This window comes from Oncorhynchus nerka, linkage group LG9b (assembly GCF_034236695.1).
Source record: "Oncorhynchus nerka isolate Pitt River linkage group LG9b, Oner_Uvic_2.0, whole genome shotgun sequence".
Classification (NCBI taxonomy): domain Eukaryota; kingdom Metazoa; phylum Chordata; class Actinopteri; order Salmoniformes; family Salmonidae; genus Oncorhynchus; species Oncorhynchus nerka.
The window spans coordinates 53,203,057-53,229,867 of NC_088424.1; the positions used below are offsets into that span (position 1 = coordinate 53,203,057).

The 26,811-nt window shown below is 38.3% G+C and overlaps 1 protein-coding gene across 1 annotated transcript in view; it reads left to right on the forward strand.

The window, feature by feature from the left end:
* The first annotated feature begins 2,513 nt into the window (after positions 1-2,513).
* Positions 2,514-26,811, forward strand: part of LOC115124385 (collagen alpha-1(VI) chain-like) — a 115,968-nt gene continuing 91,670 nt past the window's right edge. Inside the window, exons 1-2 of the mRNA XM_065013855.1 lie at positions 2,514-2,784; positions 9,212-9,341. Coding sequence (XP_064869927.1) covers positions 2,694-2,784; positions 9,212-9,341 — 221 coding nt within the window. The 5' untranslated portion in view covers positions 2,514-2,693. The remainder of the gene's footprint in view (positions 2,785-9,211; positions 9,342-26,811) is intronic.

The following is a 26,811-nucleotide window of genomic DNA, read 5'->3' on the forward strand; positions in this document are numbered from 1 at the left end:
ACTACAACACTACAACACTCAGACACTACAACACTCAGACACTACAACACTACAACACTCAGACACTACAACACTCAGACACTACAACACTACAACACTCAGACACTACAACACTCAGACACTACAACACTCAGACACTACAACACTACAACACTCAGACACTACAACACTCAGACACTACAACACTCAGACACTACAACACTCAGACACTACAACACTCAGACACTACAACACTACAACACTACAACACTCAGACACTACAACACTCAGACACTACAACACTAAAACACTCAGACACTAAAACACTCAGACACTACAACACTACAACACTCAGACACTACAACACTCAGACACTACAACACTATAACACTACAACACTCAGACACTACAACACTCAGACACTACAACACTCAGACACTACAACACTCAGACACTACAACACTACAACACTCAGACACTACAACACTATAACACTACAACACTACAACACTCAGACACTACAACACTCAGACACTACAACACTCAGACACTACAACACTCAGACACTACAACACTACAACACTCAAACACTAAAACACTCAGACACTACAACACTCAGACACTACAACACTCAGACACTACAACACTCAGACACTAAAACACTCAGACACTAAAACACTCAGACACGACAACACTCAGACACGACAACACTCAGACACTAAAACACTCAGACACTACAACACTCAGACACTAAAACACTCAGACACGACAACACTCAGACACTAAAACACTCAGACACGACAACACTCAGACACTACAACACTACAACACTACAACACTCAGACACGACAACACTACAACACTACAACACTCAGAAACTACAACACTACAACACTCAGAAACTACAACACTACAACACTCAGACACTACAACACTCAGAAACTACAACACGACAACACTCAGAAACTACAACACTCAGACACGACAACACTCAAACACTACAACACTCAGACACGACAACACTCAAACACTACAACACTACAACACTCAGACACTACAACACTACAACACTACAACACTCAGAAACTACAACACTCAGACACTCAGACACTACAACACTACAACACTCAGACACTACAACACTCAGAAACTACAACACGACAACACTACAACACTCAGAAACTACAACACTCAGACACTACAACACTACAACACTACGACACTACAACACTCAGAAACTACAACACTACAACACTCAGAAACTACAACACGACAACACTCAGAAACTACAACACTACAACACTCAGACACTACAACACTCAGACACTACAACACGACAACACGACAACACTCAGACACTACAACACGACAACACTCAGACACTACAACACGACAACACTCAGACACTACAACACGACAACACTACAACACTCAGACACTACAACACTACAACACTCAGACACTACAACACTCAGACACTACAACACAACAACACTACAACACTCAGACACTACAACACTCAGACACTACAACACTACAACATTACAACACTCAGACACTACAACACTCAGACACTACAACACTACAACACTCAGACACTACAACACTCAGACACTACAACACTACAACACTCAGACACTACAACACTACAACACTCAGACACTACAACACTACAACACTCAGACACTATAACACTACAACACTCAGACACTACAACACTACAACACTCAGACACTACAACACTACAACACTCAGACACTATAACACTACAACACTCAGACACTACAACACTACAACACTCAGACACTACAACACTACAACACAGGGATGTTCTCTGTTTAGTGAGTCCTCCAGATTAGAGGCAGTAGGGTTGACCAGGGATGTTCTCTGTTTAGTGAGTCCACCAGATCAGAGGCAGTAGGGATGACCAGGGATGTTCTCTGTTTAGAGAGTCCTCCAGATCAGAGGCAGTAGGGATGACCAGGGATGTTCTCTGTTTAGTGAGTCCTCCAGATCAGAGGCAGTAGGGATGACCAGGGATGTTCTCTGTTTAGTGAGTCTTAACACTTAAGCAGTGTGTGTGATGTTGACTACATGTAGGAATCATGTTTCATCTGTAACTAAGGTATCATGTAGGAATCATGTTTCATCTGTAACTAAGGAATCATGTAGGAATCATGTTTCATCTGTAACTAAGGAATCATGTTTCATCTGTAACTAAGGAATCATGTAGGAATCATGTTTAATCTGTAACTAAGGTATCATGTAGGAATCATGTTTAATCTGTAACTAAGGAATCAAAGAACACAGAATACTAGAGTTGAACTTGACTTTTTCCAGATGTTTACCCCATGAGGCCCCATAGACAGAACAACAGGAGAAGATCTCACTAATACATAGCAAGGTCCCATGGTTCCTGTAAGAATAGTGTGTTTCTTAGGAAGATGGGCAGTTTTACTGGCTAGTTACAGTTTTCAGAATTCAACAGAAATCTTCAGATTATTTATCCGTGAATTCCACTCCTCCTCTTCTCAAGGCGTTCCGTCCTATGCGCGCTCCCGGGTTGGCTCGGAGGTTGTAACCGACTAACGGAATTAGAACATTGACAGAGCTCCGGTTTCATCCATCTTCTGAAGTTCAGTTCGGAGGTTCGGGTTGGAGACGGTTTGGGGTGATTTGGGTTTGAAAGTTTAGTGTTAACCGAATAAACAGCCATGGAGGCTCGTGGAGTTCTCTCCGTTCTGTGCGTCGGTGCGATGTTTGCCGTGGCGCTCGCACAGCAGACCGACAGACCCAAGTTCTGGGGTGAGTTTATAAAGTTAATGTTAATAGATAATTTTTTTTTAAACAGACTTATGTTCCGGGTTGACCAGTATTATCTGTCTGTGTATGCTATGTCATTAAGACGGACCCAAGCAAGCTCTTTGGGGTTGAGAAACAAGTTAAAAGCCACAGAGAGAGAAAACGGGATATCTGTGTCTTGGCCAGATGTTTAGATGAAAGTTAGCTATAGCCTATGTCAGAGCTAAAGCAGGTCTAGTAAGACATACGATGCTAAAATCATAGCTAATGCCTGGCATAAACTAGCTGGTCTGTTCGTTGGTCCTGCTGTAGGTAGGCTACAGTCTACCTAGCTATCACAGCTGCAGATGCTCAGAGAGGGAGTTGTCCTATGCACAGATCTAGGATCAGCTAACCTTCCCCACGTCCTAACCTACCACTAGGGTGTCTGGGGATTGAAACTGGCTATAGAGCAGTGTTAGGGGCCACTTAATTGCTAATCATTCAATCTTTCAACCAATCAATCAATGTGGCTTTTTGAATTGAAATGGAAACCACAGGAAAGTCAATGAAGATTTAACATGTAGGACTTGCCTATGATCAATGTTCACTGAGGCTGTACCCGCTAAGTGACAGTGGTTTACTGTGATCACTGAGGCTGTACCCACTAAGTGACAGTTATAACAGTGGTTTACTGTGATCACTGAGGCTGTACCCACTAAGTGACAGTTATAACAGTGGTTTACTGTGATCACTGAGGCTGTACCCGCTAAGTTACAGTTATAACAGTGGTTTACTGTGATCACTGAGGCTGTACCCGCTAAGTTACAGTTATAACAGTGGTTTACTGTGATCACTGAGGCTGTACCCGCTAAGTTACAGTTATAACAGTGGTTTACTGTGATCACTGAGGCTGTACCCGCTAAGTTACAGTTTTAACAGTGGTTTACTGTGATCACTGAGGCTGTACCCGCTAAGTTACAGTTTTAACAGTGGTTTACTGTGATCACTGAGGCTGTACCCGCTAAGTTACAGTTATAACAGTGGTTTACTGTGATCACTGAGGCTGTACCCGCTAAGTTACAGTTATAACAGTGGTTTACTGTGATCACTGAGGCTGTACCCGCTAAGTTACAGTTATAACAGTGGTTTACTGTGATCACTGAGGCTGTACCCGCTTTAAGTTACAGATTTAACAGTGGTTTACTGTGATCACTGAGGCTGTACCCGCTTTAAGTTACAGTTATAACAGTGGTTTACTGTGATCACTGAGGCTGTACCCGCTAAGTGACAGTTTTAACAGTGGTTTACTGTGATCACTGAGGCTGTACCCGCTTTAAGTTACAGTTTTATCAGTGGTTTACTGTGATCACTGAGGCTGTACCCGCTAAGTGACAGTTTTAACAGTGGTTTACTGTGATCACTGAGGCTGTACCCACTAAGTGACAGTGGTTTACTGTGATCACTGAGGCTGTACCCGCTAAGTGACTGTTATAACAGTGGTTTACTGTGATCACTGAGGCTGTACCCGCTAAGTGACAGTTTTAACAGTGGTTTACTGTGATCACTGAGGCTGTACCCGCTAAGTGACAGTTATAACAGTGGTTTACTGTGATCACTGAGGCTGTACCCGCTAAGTGACAGTTATAACAGTGGTTTACTGTGATCATTGAGGCTGTACCCACTTTAAGTGACGAAGACGTGACTGAAAATGTTTTTGTGTTGTTTGATGAAAAAAAGGAAACAGTTAACAAAATAAACGTCATTATTATTCCGATACCATTATTACAGAGAATCCTAAAAGGATGCCTATTAGCTTGTTCAAGACCGTCTCAGAATACAACACTGCCCCTTTAAGACAGAAAAAGCTCTTTACCTTAGAGATGAAATGTACAGATTTAGTGCTCTTGTAGGAAGCAACCACTCCACAATTGTTGAGTATACATTTGCTATAACTGGGATAATAACTCACTAACTAGCAAAGAATATGAACAACAGGTGGCTACATGCATCTCTCGCTTTGATCTCAAACAAGCACATCTACTCACGACCGCTCATGCTGTTAACACAGTCCAGTTCTAAGTGAATGGAAAAGATCCATATATGGCAATGGCTATTTGCATATAGGTCTATTGCAGCTCTGATTGGTTATGGCGCACCAGTCTGTGTAGAGTACAGGCTTGAGTCATGCCTGTCAATGCAGTATTCCAATGTGCTCTGCCTACAACAACATTTCTTGCACAGTTCAACTGAAATCAAATCCAAGTTTAATTCTCACCTGCGTCAAATACAACAGCTGTAGACCTTACAGTGAAATGCTTACTTATAGGCTCTAACCAGTAGTGCAAAAAAAGGTATAAGTTGAACAATAGGTAGGTCGTCATTGTCGGTGATTAGGCCTACCACTGTTGTGTCGTCTGCAAACTTAATGATGGTGTTGGAGTCATGCCTGGCTATGCAGTCGTGGGTGAACAGGGAGTACAGGAGGGGACTGAGCACGCACCCCTAGGGAGCTCCAGTGTTGAGAATCAGTGTGGCAGATATGTTGCTACCTACCCTCACCCCATGGGGGCGGCGCGCCAGGAAGTCCAGGATCCAATTCCTCCTTTGGTCGTCTTTCCTTCTAGTTCTCTGCTGCCCATGACTGGAACGAATTGCAAAAATCTCTGAAGCTGGAGACTCACATCTCCCTCACTAGCTTTAAGCACCAGCTGTCAGAGCAGTCTACAGATCACTGCACCTGAACTTAGCCTGTAAACAGCCCATCTATCTACCTACCTCATCCCCATACTGGTATTTATTTATCTTGTTCCTTTTGCACCCCAGTATCTCTACCTGCACATTCATCTTCTGCCGATCTACCATTCCAGTGTTTAATTGCTATATTGTAATTACTTCACAACCATGGCATATTTATTTCCTTAACTTACCTCATTTGCACTCACTGTATATAGACTTTTTGTTTTCTTTTGTTCTACTGTATTATTGACTGTATGTTTTGTTTATTCCGTGTGTAACTGTGTTGTTGTCTGTGTCGAACTGCTGTGCTTTATCTTGGCCAGGTCACAGTTGTAAATGAGAACTTGTTCTCAACTAGCCTACCTGGTTAAATAAAGGTGAAATAAAAACATTTAAAAGATCCAGTTGCAGAGGGAGGTGTTTAGTCCCATGTTCCTTATCTTAGTGATACGTTTTGAGGGTACTATGGTGTTGAACGCTGAGCTGTAGTCAATGAATATCATTCTCACATAAGTGTTCCTTTTGTCCAGGTGGGAAAGGGCAGTGTGGAGTGCATTAGAGATTGCATCATCTGTGGATCTGTTTGGGCGGTATGCAAATTGGAGTGGGTCTAGGGTTTCTGGGATAATGATGTTGATGTGAGCCATTACCAACCTTTCAAAGCACTTCATGGCTATGGATGTGAGTGCTACGGGTCTGTAGTCATTTAGGCAGGTTGCCTTTGTGTTCTTGGGCACAGGGACTACGGTGGTCTGCTTGAAACATGTTGGTATTACAGACTCAATCAGGGACATGTTGAAAATGTCAGTGAAGACACCTGCCAGTTGGTCAGCACATGCCTGGAGCACACGTCCAGGTAATCCGTCTGGCCTTGTGAATGTTGACCTGTTGAAAGGTCTTACTCACGTCAGCTACGGAGAGTGTGATCACAGAGTCGTCCGGAACAGCTGATGCTCTCATGCATGCCTCAGTGTTGCTTGCCTCGAAGCGAGCATAGAAGTGATTTAGCTCCTCTGGTAGACTCGTGTCACTGGGCAGCTCGCAGCTGTGCTTCCCTTTGTAGTCTGTAATGGTTTGCAAGCCCTGCCACATCCGACCAGTGTTGGAGAAGGTATAGTAGGATTCAATCTTAGCCCTGTATTGACGCTTTGCCTGTTTGATGGTTTGTCGGAGGGCATAGCAGGATTTCTTGTAAGCTTCCGTGATTGAGTCCTGCACCTTGAAAGCGGCAGCTCTACCCTTTAGCTCAGTGCGAATATTGCCTGTAATCCATGGCTTCTGGTTGGGGTATGTACGTACAGTCACTGTGGGGATGACATCCTCGATGTACTTATTGATAAAGCCAGTGACTGATGTGGTGTATTCCTCAATGCACTTATTGATACTCCTCCATCGGGAGGATAGAGTTGTGGTGGGATTTACCAAATGGAGGGCGAGGGAGAGCTTTGTTCGTGTCTCTGTGTGTGGAGTACAGGTGATCGAGAATTATTTCCCTCTGGTTGCACATTTAACATGTTGATAGGAATTTGGTAGAACTGATTTAAGTTTCACTGCATTAAAGTCTCCGGCCACTAGGAGCGCCGCCTCTGGGTGAGTGGTTTCCTGTTGGCTTATTTCCTTATACAGCTGACTGAGTGCGGTCTTAGTGCCAGCATCTGTCTGTGGTGGTAAATAAACAGCCACGAAAAGTATAGCTGAAAACTCTCTAGGCAGGTAGTGTGGCCTGCAGTTTATGACAATATACTCTTCTTCAGGTGAGCAAAATCTAGAGACGGCCTTAGATTTCGTGCACCAGCTGTTATTTACAAATATGCACAGACCGCCCCCCCTCGTCTTACCGGAGTGTGCTGTTCTATCCTGCCGGTGCAGCGTGTATCCCGCTAGCTGAATATCCATGCCGTCATTCAGCCACGATTCCGTGAAATATAGGATACTACAGTTTTTGATGTCCCGTTGGTAGGATATTCTTGATCGTACCTCGTCTAGTTTATTGTCCAATGATTGCACGTTGGCGAGTAGTATTGACGGTAATGGCAGCTTTCCCACTCGCCTTCTCCGGGTCTTTGTCCTCTGTACCTGCGTCGCCTCCTCTAGCAAAGAATGGGGATGATGGCCCTGTCGGGTGTTTGGAGAATGTCTTGTGCTTCTTGCTAATTTAAGAAAAATCTTTGTCTAATCCGAGGTGAGTGATCGCTGTCCAGAAGCTCTTTTTTTTGCCGTAGGTTGCAGAAACATTATGTACAAAATAGGTTACAAATAACGCGAAAAAACCCCACATAATAGTACAATTGGTTGGACGCCCTTTAAAACTGCAGCCATTTCTTCCAGCGCCATTTTTGCATACTAAGTCTTGCATAGTTCGTTTTGTTTCGGTATGTTACATTGAAAGTGGATAATATTGCGATGATTCGATTCCAATCCCCACAGTAGAGCGAAACGTTGATAGTGTTAACTAAGGGGGAAGCTCAATCTCGTGCTTCTCTGCACTAGCTGATATTTCTTCTGCAGTCCGAGGCGCCCGCGCGCATCTTAGAGGGAACATGACTATGACATCACACTGTGATTGATTTAATTGGTTCTAGAGTATAAAACATGACTATGACATCACACTGTGATTGATTTAATTGGTTCTAGAGTATAAAACATGACTATGACATCACACTGTGATTGATTTAATTGGTTCTATAAAGGTTTCCACCAGACGTGATAATTGGCGTTCAGGCCAAAGACTTCAACCTTGGTTTCACCAGACCAGATAATCTTCTTTCTCATGGTCTGAGGGTCCTTTAGGGCAAACTCCAAGCAGGCTGTCACGTGCCTTTTACTGAGGAGTGGCTTCTGTCTGGCCACTACTATAAATCCCTGATTGGTGGAGTGCTGCAGATATGGTTGTACTTCTGCAAGGTTCTCCCATCTCTACAGAGGAACTCTGGAACCATTGTTCTTCGTCACCTCTCTGACCAAGGTCCTTCTCCCCAATTGCTCGGTTTGGCCAGACGTCCAGCTCTAGGAAGAGTCTTGGTGGTTCCAAACTTCTTCCATTTAAGGATGATGGAGGCCCCTGTGTTTTTGGGGACCTTCAATGCTGCAGAAATGTTTTGGTGCCCTTCCCCAGATCTGTGCCTCGACACAATCCTGTCTCAGAGCTATATGGACAATTCCTTTGACCTCATGGCTTGGTTTTTGCTCTGATATGCACTGTCAAGTGTGGGACCTTTTATAGACAGGTGTGTGCCTTTCCAAATCATGTCCAATCAATTGAATTCACCTCCAATCAAGTTGTAGAAACATCTCATGGATGATCAATGGAAACAGGATGCACCTGAGCTCAATTTGAAGTCTCATAGCAAAGGGTCTGAATACTTATGTAAATAAGGTATTTCTGTTTTTATTTTTATTTGCAAGAATGTCTAAAAACCTGTTTTCTCTTTGTCATTATGGGGTATTGTGATGTCATTATGGGGTATTGTGATGTCACTATGGGGTATTGTGATGTCATTATGGGGTATTGTGATGTCATTATGGGGTATTGTGTGTAGATTGATGAGCAAAAACATTTATTGAATCCATTTTAGAATAAGTCTGTAATGCAACCAAATATGGAAAAAAAGGAAGGGGTCTGAATACACTGTCTACTGTTTCTGTTCTATGTGTATACAGATATGTCATATGTTCATGTTTCCCGTGTGTGTGTGTGTGTGTGTGTGTTCAGAGTGTCCGGTGGACCTGTTCTTTGTGCTGGACACGTCTGAGAGTGTTGCTCTGAGGGCCAAACCTCCCAACTTCTACATCGACCAGATCAAGAGCTTTACTGAACGCTTCATCATGGAGCTCAAGGAGATGTAAGATACACAAACACACACACACACACAGGAACACTTCCTCATGGAGCTCAAGGAGATGTAAGATACACACACACACACACACACACACACACACACACAGGAACACTTCCTCATGGAGCTCAAAGAAATGAAAGACACACACACACACACACACACACACACACACACACACACACACACAGGATGTAACACACACCCTGGCTGTCCATTACAGAACAGTACTTTATGGTTGTCTCATGGCTGTGCTGCTTAAGGCCCAGGTTCCCCTCACGTGGAAATAGTTCAGCTAGTCAGTGTTGTTGCTGTGGTAATGTGAAAGGTCTCAGTCAAGTCATCAGTTCACCAGAATAAGACCCTAGATAGTTATTGGAAGGGAGCATGAAGATCTCCGTGCCTTTTCCTCACCCTGGGAAGTTCATCATCACTTATTTCATCTGTAGCCTTTAAAAACTGTTTTCCGAGTCGTAGTGTGAGGACCACACACACCATATCATCTCATGACTCCACGTTTACTTCCATTTGACGGTTACTGTACCGCACAAAAATATAAACGAAACATGTTTCATGAGAGGAAATAAAAAATCCCATAAATGTTCCATACGCAACAAAAAAACGGTGTTTCTCTCGAACCTGATGTCACTGACATCTGACTTTCTGAATCCGTTATACTCCATCTGTCTGTGTCCCCTCATCTATCCTCCCCCAGACTGAATCTGTTATACTCCATCTGTCTCCATCTGTCTGTGTCCCCTCATCTATCCTCCCCCAGACTGAATCCGTTATACTCCATCTGTCTGTGTCCCCTCATCTATCCTCCCCCAGACTGAATCCGTTATACTCCATCTGTCTGTGTCCCCTCATCTATCCTCCCCAGACTGAATCTGTTATACTCCATCTGTCTCCATCTGTCTGTGTCCCCTCATCTATCCTCCCCCAGACTGAATCCGTTATACTCCATCTGTCTGTGTCCCCTCATCTATCCTCCCCCAGACTGAATCCGTTATACTCCATCTGTCTGTGTCCCCTCATCTATCCTCCCCCAGACTGAATCTGTTATACTCCATCTGTCTCCATCTGTCTGTGTCCCCTCATCTATCCTCCCCCAGACTGAATCAGTTATACTCCATCTGTCTGTGTCCCCTCATCTATCCTCCCCCAGACTGAATCTGTTATACTCCATCTGTCTGTGTCCCCTCATCTATCAGCCCACAGACTGAATCTGTTATAGTCCATCTGTCTCCATCTGTCTGTGTCCCCTCATCTATCAGCCCACAGACTGAATCAGTTATACTCCATCTGTCTGTGTCCCCTCATCTATCCTCCCCCAGACTGAATCCGTTATACTCCATCTGTCTGTGTCCCCTCATCTATCCTCCCCCAGACTGAATCAGTTATACTCCATCTGTCTCCATCTGTCTGTGTCCCCTCATCTTCCTCCCCCAGACTGAATCAGTTATACTCCATCTGTCTGTGTCCCCTCATCTATCAGCCCACAGACTGAATCAGTTATACTCCATCTGTCTGTGTCCCCTCATCTATCCTCCCCCAGACTGAATCAGTTATACTCCATCTGTCTCCATCTGTCTGTGTCCCCTCATCTTCCTCCCCCAGACTGAATCAGTTATACTCCATCTGTCTGTGTCCCCTCATCTATCAGACCACAGAGTGAATCAGTTATACTCCATCTGTCTGTGTCCCCTCATCTATCCTCCCCCAGACTGAATCTGTTATACTCCATCTGTCTGTGTCCCCTCATCTATCAGCCCACAGACTGAATCAGTTATACTCCATCTGTCTCCATCTGTCTGTGTCCCCTCATCTATCAGCCCACAGACTGAATCTGTTATATTCCATCTGTCTCCATCTGTCTGTGTCCCCTCATCTATCAGCCCACAGACTGAATCTGTTATACTCCATCTGTCTCCATCTGTCTGTGTCCCCTCATCTATCCTCCCACAGACTGAATCAGTTATACTCCATCTGTCTGTGTCCCCTCATCTATCAGCCCACAGACTGAATCAGTTATACTCCATCTGTCTGTGTCCCCTCATCTATCCTCCCCCAGACTGAATCAGTTATACTCCATCTGTCTGTGTCCCCTCATCTATCAGCCCACAGACTGAATCAGTTATACTCCATCTGTCTGTGTCCCCTCATCTATCCTCCCCCAGACTGAATCAGTTATACTCCATCTGTCTGTGTCCCCTCATCTATCCTCCCCCAGACTGAATCAGTTATACTCCATCTGTCTGTGTCCCCTCATCTATCCTCCCCCAGACTGAATCTGTTATACTCCATCTGTCTGTGTCCCCTCATCTATCCTCCTGACTGATGTTCATCTGACACCCTTATTGATAATATTTTTACTAATTCTTTGAGTAATGTGGCTAATGCAGGTAGGCATTTCTGACCACTTTCCAACCTTCCACTTCTCTTTGGCAGCTGGAAATCAACAGATGGGAATGATTAGTAGCATTAAATGTAGAATATTTAACTAAAGTAATTGTGAGCGCTTTAAAATGTTGATTGGGGATATTTCATGGGAACATGTTTATAATCAGGCTGATGTAGAGCCTGCTTACCAGACTTTTCCTCACATCTTTCAATTGTGTATTTCACCATTATTATTTTCCCTACGTTAAACCACGTAGGAGAGCAGCAGAAGGTCCAGGAAACCTTGGTTTACAACCGGTCTCAAAAAATACTCAGTTAAAAGTTGTATACAATGTTTCTCACAAATCCCTCCGCACTGAATTCTGCCAATTACAAAAAGTATAAGAACAAATTTACTCTCTTACGTCGGATATCCCCAAAAATAAGAAAAAGGCATCTACAACTATCTCATCTCTATGTATCTCATCTCTATGCATCTCATCTCTATGTATCTCATCTCTATGCATCTCATCTCTATGTATCTCATCTACAACTATCTCATCTCTATGTATCTCATCTCTATGTATCTCATCTCAATGTATCTCATCTCTATGTATCTCATCTATAACTATCTCATCTCTATGTATCTCATCTCTATGTATCTCATCTCTATGTATCTCATCTCTATGTATCTCATCTCAATGTATCTCATCTCTATGTATCTCATCTACAACTATCTCATCTCTATGTATCTCATCTCTATGTATCTCATCTCTATGTATCTCATCTACAACTATCTCATCTCTATGTATCTCATCTATAACTATCTCATCTCTATATATCTCATCTATAACTATCTCATCTCTATGTATCTCATCTCTATGTATCTCATCTCTATGTATCTCATCTACAACGATCTACATCTCTATGTATCTCATCTCTATGTATCTCATCTACAACTATCTCATCTCTATGTATCTCATCTCTGTATCTCATCTCTATGTATCTCATCTACAACGATCTACATCTCTATGTATCTCATCTACAACTATCTCATCTCTATGTATCTCATCTCTATGTATCTCATCTACAACTATCTCATCTCTATGTATCTCATCTATAACTATCTCATCTCTATGTATCTCATCTCTATGTATCTCATCTACAACTATATCATCTCTATATATCTCATCTCTATGTATCTCATCTCTATGTATCTCATCTACAACTATCTACATCTCTATGTATCTCATCTCTATGTATCTATTCTACAACTATATCATCTCTATATATCTCATCTCTATGTATCTCATCTCTATGTATCTCATCTACAACTATCTCATCTCTATGTATCTCATCTATAACTATCTCATCTCTATGTATCTCATCTCTATGTATCTCATCTCTATGTATCTCACCTCTATGTATCTCATCTACAACGATCTACATCTCTATGTATCTATTCTACAACTATCTCATCTCTATGTATCTCATCTCAATGTATCTCATCTACAACTATCTCATCTCAATGTATCTCATCTCTATGTATCTCATCTACAACTATCTCATCTCTATGTATCTCATCTCTATGTATCTCATCTACAACTATCTCATCTCTATGTATCTATTCTACAACTATCTCATCTCTATGTATCTCATCTACAACTATCTCATCTCTATGTATCTCATCTACAACTATCTCATCTCTATGTATCTCATCTCTATGTATCTCATCTACAACTATCTCATCTCTATGTATCTCATCTCTATGTATCTCATCTCTATGTATCTATTCTACAACTATCTCATCTACAACTATCTCATCTCTATGTATCTCATCTCTATGTATCTCATCTCTATGTATCTCATCTACAACTATCTCACCTCTATGTATCTCATCTCTATGTATCTATTCTACAACTATCTCATCTCAATGTATCTCATCTACAACTATCTCATCTCTATGTATCTCATCTACAACTATCTCATCTCTATATATCTCATCTATAACTATCTCATCTCTATGTATCACATCTCTATGTATCTCATCTCTATGTATCTCATCTACAACTATCTCATCTCTATGTATCTCATCTCTATGTATCTCATCTCTATGTATCTCATCTACAACGATCTACATCTCTATGTATCTCATCTACAACTATCTCATCTCTATGTATCTCATCTCTATGTATCTCATCTCTATGTATCTATTCTACAACTATATCATCTCTATATATCTCATCTCTATGTATCTCATCTCTATGTATCTCATCTACAACTATCTCATCTCTATGTATCTCATCTCTATGTATCTATTCTACAACTATCTCATCTATAACTATCTCATCTCTATGTATCTCATCTCTATGTATCTCATCTCTATGTATCTCATCTCTATGTATCTCATCTCTATGTATCTATTCTACAACTATCTCATCTCTATGTATCTATTCTACAACTATCTCATCTCAATTTTTCTCATCTCTATGTATCTATTCTACAACTATCTCATCTCTATGTATCTATTCTACAACTATCTCATCTCTATGTATCTCATCTCTATGTATCTCATCTACAACTATCTCATCTCTATGTATCTCATCTACAACTATCTCATCTCTATGTATCTCATCTACAACTATCTAATCTCTATGTATCTCATCTACAACGATCTACATCTCTATGTATCTATTCTACAACTATCTCATCTCTATGTATCTCATCTACAACTATCTCATCTCTATGTATCTCATCTACAACTATCTCATCTCTATGTATCTCATCTCTATGTATCTCATCTACAACTATCTCATCTCTATGTATCTCATCTACAACTATCTCATCTCTATGTATCTCATCTCTATGTATCTCATCTACAACTATCTCATCTCTATGTATCTATTCTACAACTATCTCATCTCTATGTATCTCATCTACAACTATCTCATCTCTATGTATCTCATCTCTATGTATCTCATCTCTATGTATCTCATCTCTATGTATCTCATCTACAACGATCTACATCTCTATGTATCTCATCTACAACTATCTCATCTCTATGTATCTCATCTACAACTATCTCATCTACAACTATCTCATCTCTATATATCTCATCTACAACTATCTCATCTCTATGTATCACATCTCTATGTATCTATTCTACAACTATCTCATCTACAACTATCTCATCTACAACTATCTCATCTCTATGTATCTCATCTCTATGTATCTCATCTCAATGTATCTCATCTCTATGTATCTATTCTACAACTATCTCATCTCTATGTATCTCATCTACAACTATCTACATCTCTATGTATCTCATCTCTATGTATCTCATCTCTATGTATCTCATCTCTATGTATCTCATCTCAATGTATCTCATCTACAACTATCTCATCTCAATGTATCTCATCTCTATGTATCTCATCTCTATGTATCTCATCTACAACTATCTCATCTCTATGTATCTCATCTACAACTATCTCATCTCAATGTATCTCATCTCTATGTATCTCATCTCTATGTATCTCATCTACAACTATCTCATCTCTATGTATCTCATCTACAACTATCTCATCTCTATGTATCTCATCTCTATGTATCTCATCTACAACTATCTCATCTCTATGTATCTCATCTACAACTATCTCATCTCTATGTATCTCATCTCAATGTATCTCATCTCTATGTATCTCATCTCTATGTATCCCATCTCAATGTATCTCATCTCTATGTATCTATTCTACAACTATCTCATCTCTATGTATTTCATCTACAACTATCTCATCTCTATGTATCTCAGCTCTATGTATCTCATCTACAACTATCTCATCTCTATGTATCTCATCTCTATATATCTCATCTACAACTATCTCATCTCTATGTATCTCATCTCTATGTATCTCATCTACAACTATCTCATCTCTATGTATCTCATCTACAACTATCTCATCTCTATGTATCTCATCTCTATGTATCTCATCTACAACTATCTCATCTCTATGTATCTCATCTCTATGTATCTCATCTACAACTATCTCATCTCTATGTATCTCATCTACAACTATCTCATCTCTATGTATCTCATCTCAATGTATCTCATCTCTATGTATCTCATCTCTATGTATCCCATCTCAATGTATCTCATCTCTATGTATCTATTCTACAACTATCTCATCTCAATGTATCTCATCTCTATGTATCTCATCTACAACTATCTCATCTCTATGTATCTCATCTACAACTATCTCATCTCTATGTATCTCATCTACAACTATCTCATCTCTATGTATCTCATCTCTATGTATCTCATCTACAACTATCTCATCTCTATGTATCACATCTCTATGTATCTCATCTCTATGTATCTCATCTACAACTATCTCATCTCTATGTATCTCATCTACAACTATCTCATCTCTATGTATCTCATCTCTATGTATCTCATCTCTATGTATCTCAGCTCTATGTATCTCATCTACAACTATCTCATCTCAATGTATCTCATCTACAACTATCTCATCTCTATGTATCACATCTCTATGTATCTATTCTACAACTATCTCATCTCTATGTATCTCATCTCTATGTATCTCATCTCAATGTATCTCATCTCTATGTATCTATTCTACAACTATATCATCTCTATGTATCTCATCTCTATGTATCTCATCTCAATGTATCTCATCTACAACTATCTCATCTCTATGTATCTCATCTCTATGTATCTCATCTACAACTATCTCATCTCTATGTATCTCATCTACAACTATCTCATCTCTATGTATCTCATCTACAACTATCTCATCTCTATGTATCTCATCTACAACTATCTCATCTCTATGTATCTCATCTCTATGTATCTCATCTACAACTATCTACATCTCTGTGTCTCATCTCAATGTATCTCATCTCTATGTATCTCATCTCTATGTATCTCATCTCTATGTATCTCATCTCTATGTATCTCATCTCTATGTATCTCATCTCAATGTATCTCATCTCTATGTATCTATTCTACAACTATATCATCTCTATGTATCTCATCTCTATGTATCTCATCTCAATGTATCTCATCTCTATGTATCTATTCTACAACTATCTCATCTCTATGTATCTCATCTACAACTATCTACATCTCTATGTATCTCATCTCTATGTATCTCATCTCTATGTATCTCATCTCTATGTATCTCATCTACAACTATCTACATCTCTATGTATCTCATCTCTATGTATCTCATCTCTATGTATCTCATCTCTATGTATCTCATCTACAACTATCTCATCTCTATGTATCTCATCTACAACTATCTCATCTCTATGTATCTCATCTCTATGTATCTCATCTCTATGTATCTCATCTCTATGTATCTCATCTCTATGTATCTCATCTCAATGTATCTCATCTACAACTATCTCATCTCTATGTATCTCATCTACAACTATCTCATCTCTATGTATCTCATCTCTATGTATCTCATCTCTATGTATCTCATCTCTATGTATCTCATCTACAACTATCTACATCTCTATGTATCTCATCTCTATGTATCTCATCTCTATGTATCTCATCTCTATGTATCTCATCTACAACTATCTCATCTCTATGTATCTCATCTACAACTATCTCATCTCTATGTATCTCATCTCTATGTATCTCATCTCTATGTATCTCATCTCTATGTATCTCATCTACAACTATCTACATCTCTGTGTCTCATCTCAATGTATCTCATCTACAACTATCTACATCTCTATGTATCTCATCTCTATGTATCTCATCTCTATGTATCTCATCTCTATGTATCTCATCTCAATGTATCTCATCTACAACTATCTAATCTCTATGTATCTCATCTCTATGTATCTCATCTCAATGTATCTCATCTACAACTATCTCATCTCTATGTATCTCATCTCTATGTATCTCATCTCTATGTATCTCATCTCTATGTATCTCATCTCTATGTATCTCATCTCAATGTATCTCATCTCTATGTATCTCATCTCTATGTATCTCATCTCTATGTATCTCATCTCAATGTATCTCATCTCTATGTATCTATTCTACAACTATCTCATCTCTATGTATCTCATCTACAACTATCTCATCTCTATGTATCTCATCTCTATGTATCTCATCTCTATGTATCTCATCTCTATGTATCTCATCTCAATGTATCTCATCTCTATGTATCTCATCTCTATGTATCTCATCTCTATGTATCTCATCTCTATGTATCTCATCTCAATGTATCTCATCTCTATGTATCTATTCTACAACTATCTCATCTCTATGTATCTCATCTCTATGTATCTCATCTACAACTATCTCATCTCAATGTATCTCATCTACAACTATCACATCTCTATGTATCTCATCTCTATGTATCTCATCTCTATGTATCTCATCTCTATGTATCTCATCTCTATGTATCTCATCTCTATGTATCTCATCTCTATGTATCTCATCTCTATGTATCTCATCTCTATGTATCTCATCTCTATGTATCTCATCTCTATGTATCTCATCTCAATGTATCTCATCTACAACTATCTCATCTCTATGTATCACATCTCTATGTATCTATTCTACAACTATCTCATCTACAACTATCTCATCTCTATGTATCTCATCTCTATGTATCTCATCTCAATGTATCTCATCTCTATGTATCTATTCTACAACTATATCATCTCTATGTATCTCATCTACAACTATCTCATCTCTATGTATCTCATCTACAACTATCTCATCTCTATGTATCTCATCTCTATGTATCTCATCTACAACTATCTCATCTCTATGTATCTCATCTACAACTATCTCATCTCTATGTATCTCATCTACAACTATCTCATCTCTATGTATCTCATCTACAACTATCTCATCTCTATGTATCTCATCTACAACTATCTCATCTCTATGTATCTCATCTACAACTATCTCATCTCTATGTATCTCATCTACAACTATCTCATCTCTATGTATCTCATCTACAACTATCTCATCTCTATGTATCTCATCTCTATGTATCTCATCTACAACTATCTCATCTCTATGTATCTCATCTACAACTATCTCATCTCTATGTATCTCATCTCTATGTATCTCATCTCTATGTATCTCATCTCTATGTATCTCATCTCTATGTATCTCATCTACAACTATCTCATCTCTATGTATCTCATCTAAAACTATCTCATCTCTATGTATCTCATCTCTATGTATCTCATCTCTATGTATCTCATCTCTATGTATCTCATCTCTATGTATCTCATCTCTATGTATCTCATCTCTATGTATCTCATCTCTATGTATCTCATCTCAATGTATCTCATCTCTATGTATCTCATCTCTATGTATCTCATCTCTATGTATCTCATCTCTATGTATCTCATCTCAATGTATCTCATCTCTATGTATCTATTCTACAACTATCTCATCTCTATGTATTTCATCTACAACTATCTCATCTCTATGTATCTCATCTCTATGTATCTCATCTACAACTATCTCATCTCTATGTATCTCATCTACAACTATCTCATCTCTATGTATCTATTCTACAACTATATCATCTCTATGTATCTCATCTCTATGTATCTCATCTCAATGTATCTCATCTACAACTATCTCATCTCTATGTATCACATCTCTATGTATCTATTCTACAACTATCTCATCTCTATGTATCACATCTCTATGTATCTATTCTACAACTATCTCATCTACAACTATCTCATCTCTATGTATCTCATCTCTATGTATCTCATCTCAATGTATCTCATCTCTATGTATCTATTCTACAACTATATCATCTCTATGTATCTCATCTCTATGTATCTCATCTCAATGTATCTCATCTACAACTATCTCATCTCTATGTATCACATCTCTATGTATCTATTCTACAACTATCTCATCTACAACTATCTCATCTCTATGTATCTCATCTCTATGTATCTCATCTCAATGTATCTCATCTCTATGTATCTATTCTACAACTATATCATCTCTATGTATCTCATCTCTATGTATCTCATCTCAATGTATCTCATCTACAACTATCTCATCTCTATGTATCTCATCTCTATGTATCTCATCTACAACTATCTCATCTCTATGTATCTCATCTACAACTATCTCATCTCTATGTATCTCATCTACAACTATCTCATCTCTATGTATCTCATCTACAACTATCTCATCTCTATGTATCTCATCTACAACTATCTCATCTCTATGTATCTCATCTACAACTATCTCATCTCTATGTATCTCATCTCTATGTATCTCATCTACAACTATCTCATCTCTATGTATCTCATCTACAACTATCTCATCTCTATGTATCTCATCTCTATGTATCTCATCTCTATGTATCTCATCTCTATGTATCTCATCTCTATGTATCTCATCTACAACTATCTACATCTCTGTGTCTCATCTACAACTATCTCATCTCAATGTATCTCATCTACAACTATCTCATCTCTATGTATCTCATCTCTATGTATCTCATCTCTATGTATCTCATCTCTATGTATCTCATCTACAACTATCTCATCTCTATGTATCTCATCTCTATGTATCTCATCTCTATGTATCTCATCTCTATGTATCTCATCTACAACTATCTCATCTCTATGTATCTCATCTACAACTATCTCATCTCTATGTATCTCATCTACAACTATCTCATCTCTATGTATCTCATCTCTATGTATCTCATCTCTATGTATCTCATCTCTATGTATCTCATCTCTATGTATCTCATCTCTATGTATCTCATCTCTATGTATCTCATCTCTATGTATCTCATCTCTATGTATCTCATCTCTATGTATCTCATCTACAACTATCTACATCTCTGTGTCTCATCTCAATGTATCTCATCTACAACTATCTACATCTCTATGTATCTCATCTCTATGTATCTCATCTCTATGTATCTCATCTCTATGTATCTCATCTCTATGTATCTCATCTACAACTATCTACATCTCTGTGTCTCATCTCAATGTATCTCATCTACAACTATCTACATCTCTATGTATCTCATCTCAATGTATCTCATCTACAACTATCTCATCTCTATGTATCTCATCTCAATGTATCTCATCTCTATGTATCTCATCTCTATGTATCTCATCTCTATGTATCTCATCTCAATGTATCTCATCTCAATGTATCTCATCTCTATGTATCTCATCTCTATGTATCTCATCTCTATGTATCTCATCTCTATGTATCTCATCTCTATGTATCTCATCTCAATGTATCTCATCTACAACTATCTCATCTCTATGTATCTCATCTCAATGTATCTCATCTCTATGTATCTCATCTCTATGTATCTCATCTCTATGTATCTCATCTCAATGTATCTCATCTCTATGTATCTCATCTCTATGTATCTCATCTCTATGTATCTCATCTCAATGTATCTCATCTCTATGTATCTATTCTACAACTATCTCATCTCTATGTATCTCATCTCTATGTATCTCATCTACAACTATCTCATCTCTATGTATCTCATCTCTATGTATCTCATCTACAACTATCTCATCTCTATGTATCTCATCTCTATGTATCTCATCTCAATGTATCTCATCTCTATGTATCTCATCTACAACTATCTCATCTCTATGTATCTCATCTACAACTATCTCATCTCTATGTATCTCATCTCTATGTATCTCATCTCAATGTATCTCATCTCTATGTATCTATTCTACAACTATCTCATCTCTATGTATCTCATCTCTATGTATCTCATCTACAACTATCTCATCTCAATGTATCTCATCTCTATGTATCTCATCTCTATGTATCTCATCTCAATGTATCTCATCTACAACTATCTCATCTCAATGTATCTCATCTACAACTATCTCATCTCTATGTATCTCATCTACAACTATCTCATCTCAATGTATCTCATCTCCATGTATCTCATCTCTATGTATCTCATCTCAATGTATCTCATCTCTATGTATCTATTCTACAACTATCTCATTTCTATGTATCTCATCTACAACTATCTCATCTCTATGTATCACATCTCTATGTATCTATTCTACAACTATCTCATCTCTATGTATCACATCTCTATGTATCTATTCTACAACTATCTCATCTACAACTATCTCATCTCTATGTATCTCATCTCTATGTATCTCATCTCAATGTATCTCATCTCTATGTATCTATTCTACAACTATATCATCTCTATGTATCTCATCTCTATGTATCTCATCTCAATGTATCTCATCTACAACTATCTCATCTCTATGTATCTCATCTCTATGTATCTCATCTCTATGTATCTCATCTCAATGTATCTCATCTCTATGTATCTCATCTACAACTATCTCATCTCTATGTATCTCATCTACAACTATCTCATCTCTATGTATCTCATCTACAACTATCTCATCTCTATGTATCTCATCTACAACTATCTCATCTCTATGTATCTCATCTACAACTATCTCATCTCTATGTATCTCATCTCTATGTATCTCATCTACAACTATCTCATCTCTATGTATCTCATCTACAACTATCTCATCTCTATGTATCTCATCTCTATGTATCTCATCTCTATGTATCTCATCTCTATGTATCTCATCTCTATGTATCTCATCTACAACTATCTACATCTCTGTGTATCTCATCTACAACTATCTCATCTCTATGTATCTCATCTACAACTATCTCATCTCTATGTATCTCATCTACAACTATCTCATCTCTATGTATCTCATCTACAACTATCTCATCTCTATGTATCTCATCTCTATGTATCTCATCTCTATGTATCTCATCTCTATGTATCTCATCTCTATGTATCTCATCTACAACTATCTACATCTCTGTGTATCTCATCTACAACTATCTCATCTCTATGTATCTCATCTACAACTATCTCATCTCTATGTATCTCATCTACAACTATCTCATCTCTATGTATCTCATCTCTATGTATCTCATCTCTATGTATCTCATCTCTATGTATCTCATCTCTATGTATCTCATCTCTATGTATCTCATCTACAACTATCTCATCTCTATGTATCTCATCTACAACTATCTCATCTCAATGTATCTCATCTACAACTATCTCATCTCTATGTATCTCATCTCTATGTATCTCATCTCTATGTATCTCATCTACAACTATCTCATCTCTATGTATCTCATCTACAACTATCTCATCTCTATGTATCTCATCTACAACTATCTCATCTCTATGTATCTCATCTCTATGTATCTCATCTCTATGTATCTCATCTACAACTATCTCATCTCTATGTATCTCATCTACAACTATCTCATCTCAATGTATCTCATCTCTATGTATCTCATCTACAACTATCTCATCTCTATGTATCTCATCTCTATGTATCTCATCTCTATGTATCTCATCTACAACTATCTCATCTCTATGTATCTCATCTACAACTATCTCATCTCTATGTATCTCATCTCTATGTATCTCATCTCTATGTATCTCATCTACAACTATCTCATCTCTATGTATCTCATCTCTATGTATCTCATCTCTATGTATCTCATCTCTATGTATCTCATCTCTATGTATCTCATCTCTATGTATCTCATCTCTATGTATCTCATCTCTATGTATCTCATCTACAACTATCTCATCTCTATGTATCTCATCTCTATGTATCTCATCTCTATGTATCTCATCTCTATGTATCTCATCTCTATGTATCTCATCTCTATGTATCTCATCTACAACTATCTCATCTCAATGTATCTCATCTACAACTATCTCATCTCTATGTATCTCATCTACAACTATCTCATCTCTATGTATCTCATCTCTATGTATCTCATCTCTATGTATCTCATCTCTATGTATCTCATCTCTATGTATCTCATCTCTATGTATCTCATCTCTATGTATCTCATCTCTATGTATCTCATCTACAACTATCTACATCTCTGTGTCTCATCTCAATGTATCTCATCTACAACTATCTCATCTCAATGTATCTCATCTCAATGTATCTCATCTCTATGTATCTCATCTCTATGTATCTCATCTCAATGTATCTCATCTCTATGTATCTCATCTCTATGTATCTCATCTCAATGTATCTCATCTACAACTATCTCATCTCAATGTATCTCATCTCAATGTATCTCATCTCTATGTATCTCATCTCTATGTATCTCATCTCTATGTATCTCATCTCTATGTATCTCATCTCTATGTATCTCATCTCAATGTATCTCATCTACAACTATCTCATCTCTATGTATCTCATCTCAATGTATCTCATCTCTATGTATCTCATCTCTATGTATCTCATCTCTATGTATCTCATCTCAATGTATCTCATCTCTATGTATCTCATCTCTATGTATCTCATCTCTATGTATCTCATCTCAATGTATCTCATCTACAACTATCTCATCTCTATGTATCTCATCTCAATGTATCTCATCTCTATGTATCTCATCTCTATGTATCTCATCTCTATGTATCTCATCTCAATGTATCTCATCTCTATGTATCTCATCTCTATGTATCTCTATGTATCTATTCTATGTATCTCATCTCAATGTATCTCATCTCTATGTATCTATTCTACAACTATCTCATCTCTATGTATCTCATCTCTATGTATCTCATCTACAACTATCTCATCTCTATGTATCTCATCTCTATGTATCTCATCTACAACTATCTCATCTCTATGTATCTCATCTACAACTATCTCATCTCTATGTATCTCATCTCTATGTATCTCATCTCAATGTATCTCATCTCTATGTATCTATTCTACAACTATCTCATCTCTATGTATCTCATCTCTATGTATCTCATCTACAACTATCTCATCTCTATGTATCTCATCTCTATGTATCTATTCTACAACTATCTCATCTCAATGTATCTCATCTCAATGTATCTCATCTCTATGTATCTCATCTCTATGTATCTCATCTCAATGTATCTCATCTCTATGTATCTATTCTACAACTATCTCATCTCTATGTATCTCATCTACAACTATCTCATCTCAATGTATCTCATCTCAATGTATCTCATCTCCATGTATCTCATCTCTATGTATCTCATCTCAATGTATCTCATCTCTATGTATCTATTCTACAACTATCTCATCTCTATGTATCTCATCTCTATGTATCTCATCTACAACTATCTCATCTCTATGTATCTCATCTCTATATATCTCATCTACAACTATCTCATCTCTATGTATCTCATCTACAACTATCTCATCTCAATGTATCTCATCTACAACTATCTCATCTCTATGTATCTCATCTCTATGTATCTCATCTCTATGTATCTCATCTCTATGTATCTCATCTCTATGTATCTCATCTCTATGTATCTCATCTCTATGTATCTCATCTACAACTATCTCATCTCTATGTATCTCATCTACAACTATCTCATCTCTATGTATCTCATCTCAATGTATCTCATCTCTATATATCTCATCTACAACTATCTCATGTCTATGTATCTCATCTCTATGTATCTCATCTACAACTATCTCATCTCTTTATATCTCATCTCTATGTATCTCATCTCTATGTATCTCATCTCTATGTATCTCATCTACAACTATCTCATCTCTATGTATCTCATCTACAACTATCTCATCTCTAGGTATCTCATCTACAACTATCTCATCTCTAGGTATCTCAATGTAGATGCTCTTGGCATCTTTTTAGATTTATCCAAAGCGTTTGACACGGGTTGATCATGAAATATTACTTTCTAGATTGCGTTATTATGGTTTTCATGATTATACATATAATTGGTTATATAGTCATGTTTATGATAGAGAACAATGTGTTTATGCAAATGGCTGTGTATCTACCAGGGCCAAGATGTCCTGTGGTGTGACAGTGTTCAATACCAGTCTATTTTTTATAGCAGAGGGTTTGTGGTGAGGGTTTAACCAGTCTAGTTTTTATAGTGGAGGGTTAGAATTAGTGGTGAGGGTTTAACCAGTCTAGTTTTTATAGCAGAGGGTTTGTGGTGAGGGTTTAACCAGTCTAGTTTTTATAGTGGAGGGTTAGAATTAGTGGTGAGGGTTTAACCAGTCTAGTTTTTATAGTGGAGGGTTTGTGGTGAGGGTTTAACCAGTCTAGTTTTTATAGTGGAGGGTTAGAATTAGTGGTGAGGGTTTAACCAGTCTAGTTTTTATAGCAGAGGGTTTGTGGTGAGGGTTTAACCAGTCTAGTTTTTATAGTGGAGGGTAAGGGTTAGTGTTGAGGGTTTAACCAGTCTAGTTTTTATGGTGGAGGGTAAGGGTTAGTGGTGAGGGTTTAACCAGTGTAGTTTTTATAGCAGAGGGTTTGTGGTGAGGGTTTAACCAGTCTAGTTTTTATAGCAGAGGGTTTGTGGTGAGGGTTTAACCAGTCTAGTTTTTATAGTGGAGGCTAAGGGTTAGTGGTGAGGGTTTAACCAGTCTAGTTGTTATAGTGGAGGGTTTGTGGTGAGGGTTTAACCAGTCTAGTTTTTATAGTGGAGGGTTAGAATTAGTGGTGAGGGTTTAACCAGTCTAGTTGTTATAGTGGAGGGTTTGTGGTGAGGGTTTAACCAGTCTAGTTTTTATAGTGGAGGGTTAGAATTAGTGGTGAGGGTTTTACCAGTCTAGTTGTTATAGTGGAGGGTAAGGGTTAGTGGTGAGGGTTTTACCAGTCTAGTTGTTATAGTGGAGGGTAAGGGTTTGTGGTGAGGGTTTAACCAGTCTAGTTTTTATAGTGGAGGCTAAGGGTTAGTGGTGAGGGTTTAACCAGTCTAGTTGTTATAGTGGAGGGTTTGTGGTGAGGGTTTAACCAGTCTAGTTTTTATAGTGGAGGCTAAGGGTTAGTGGTGAGGGTTTAACCAGTCTAGTTGTTATAGTGGAGGGTTTGTGGTGAGGGTTTAACCAGTCTAGTTTTTATAGTGGAGGGTTAGAATTAGTGGTGAGGGTTTAACCAGTCTAGTTGTTATAGTGGAGGGTTTGTGGTGAGGGTTTAACCAGTCTAGTTTTTATAGTGGAGGGTTAGAAATAGTGG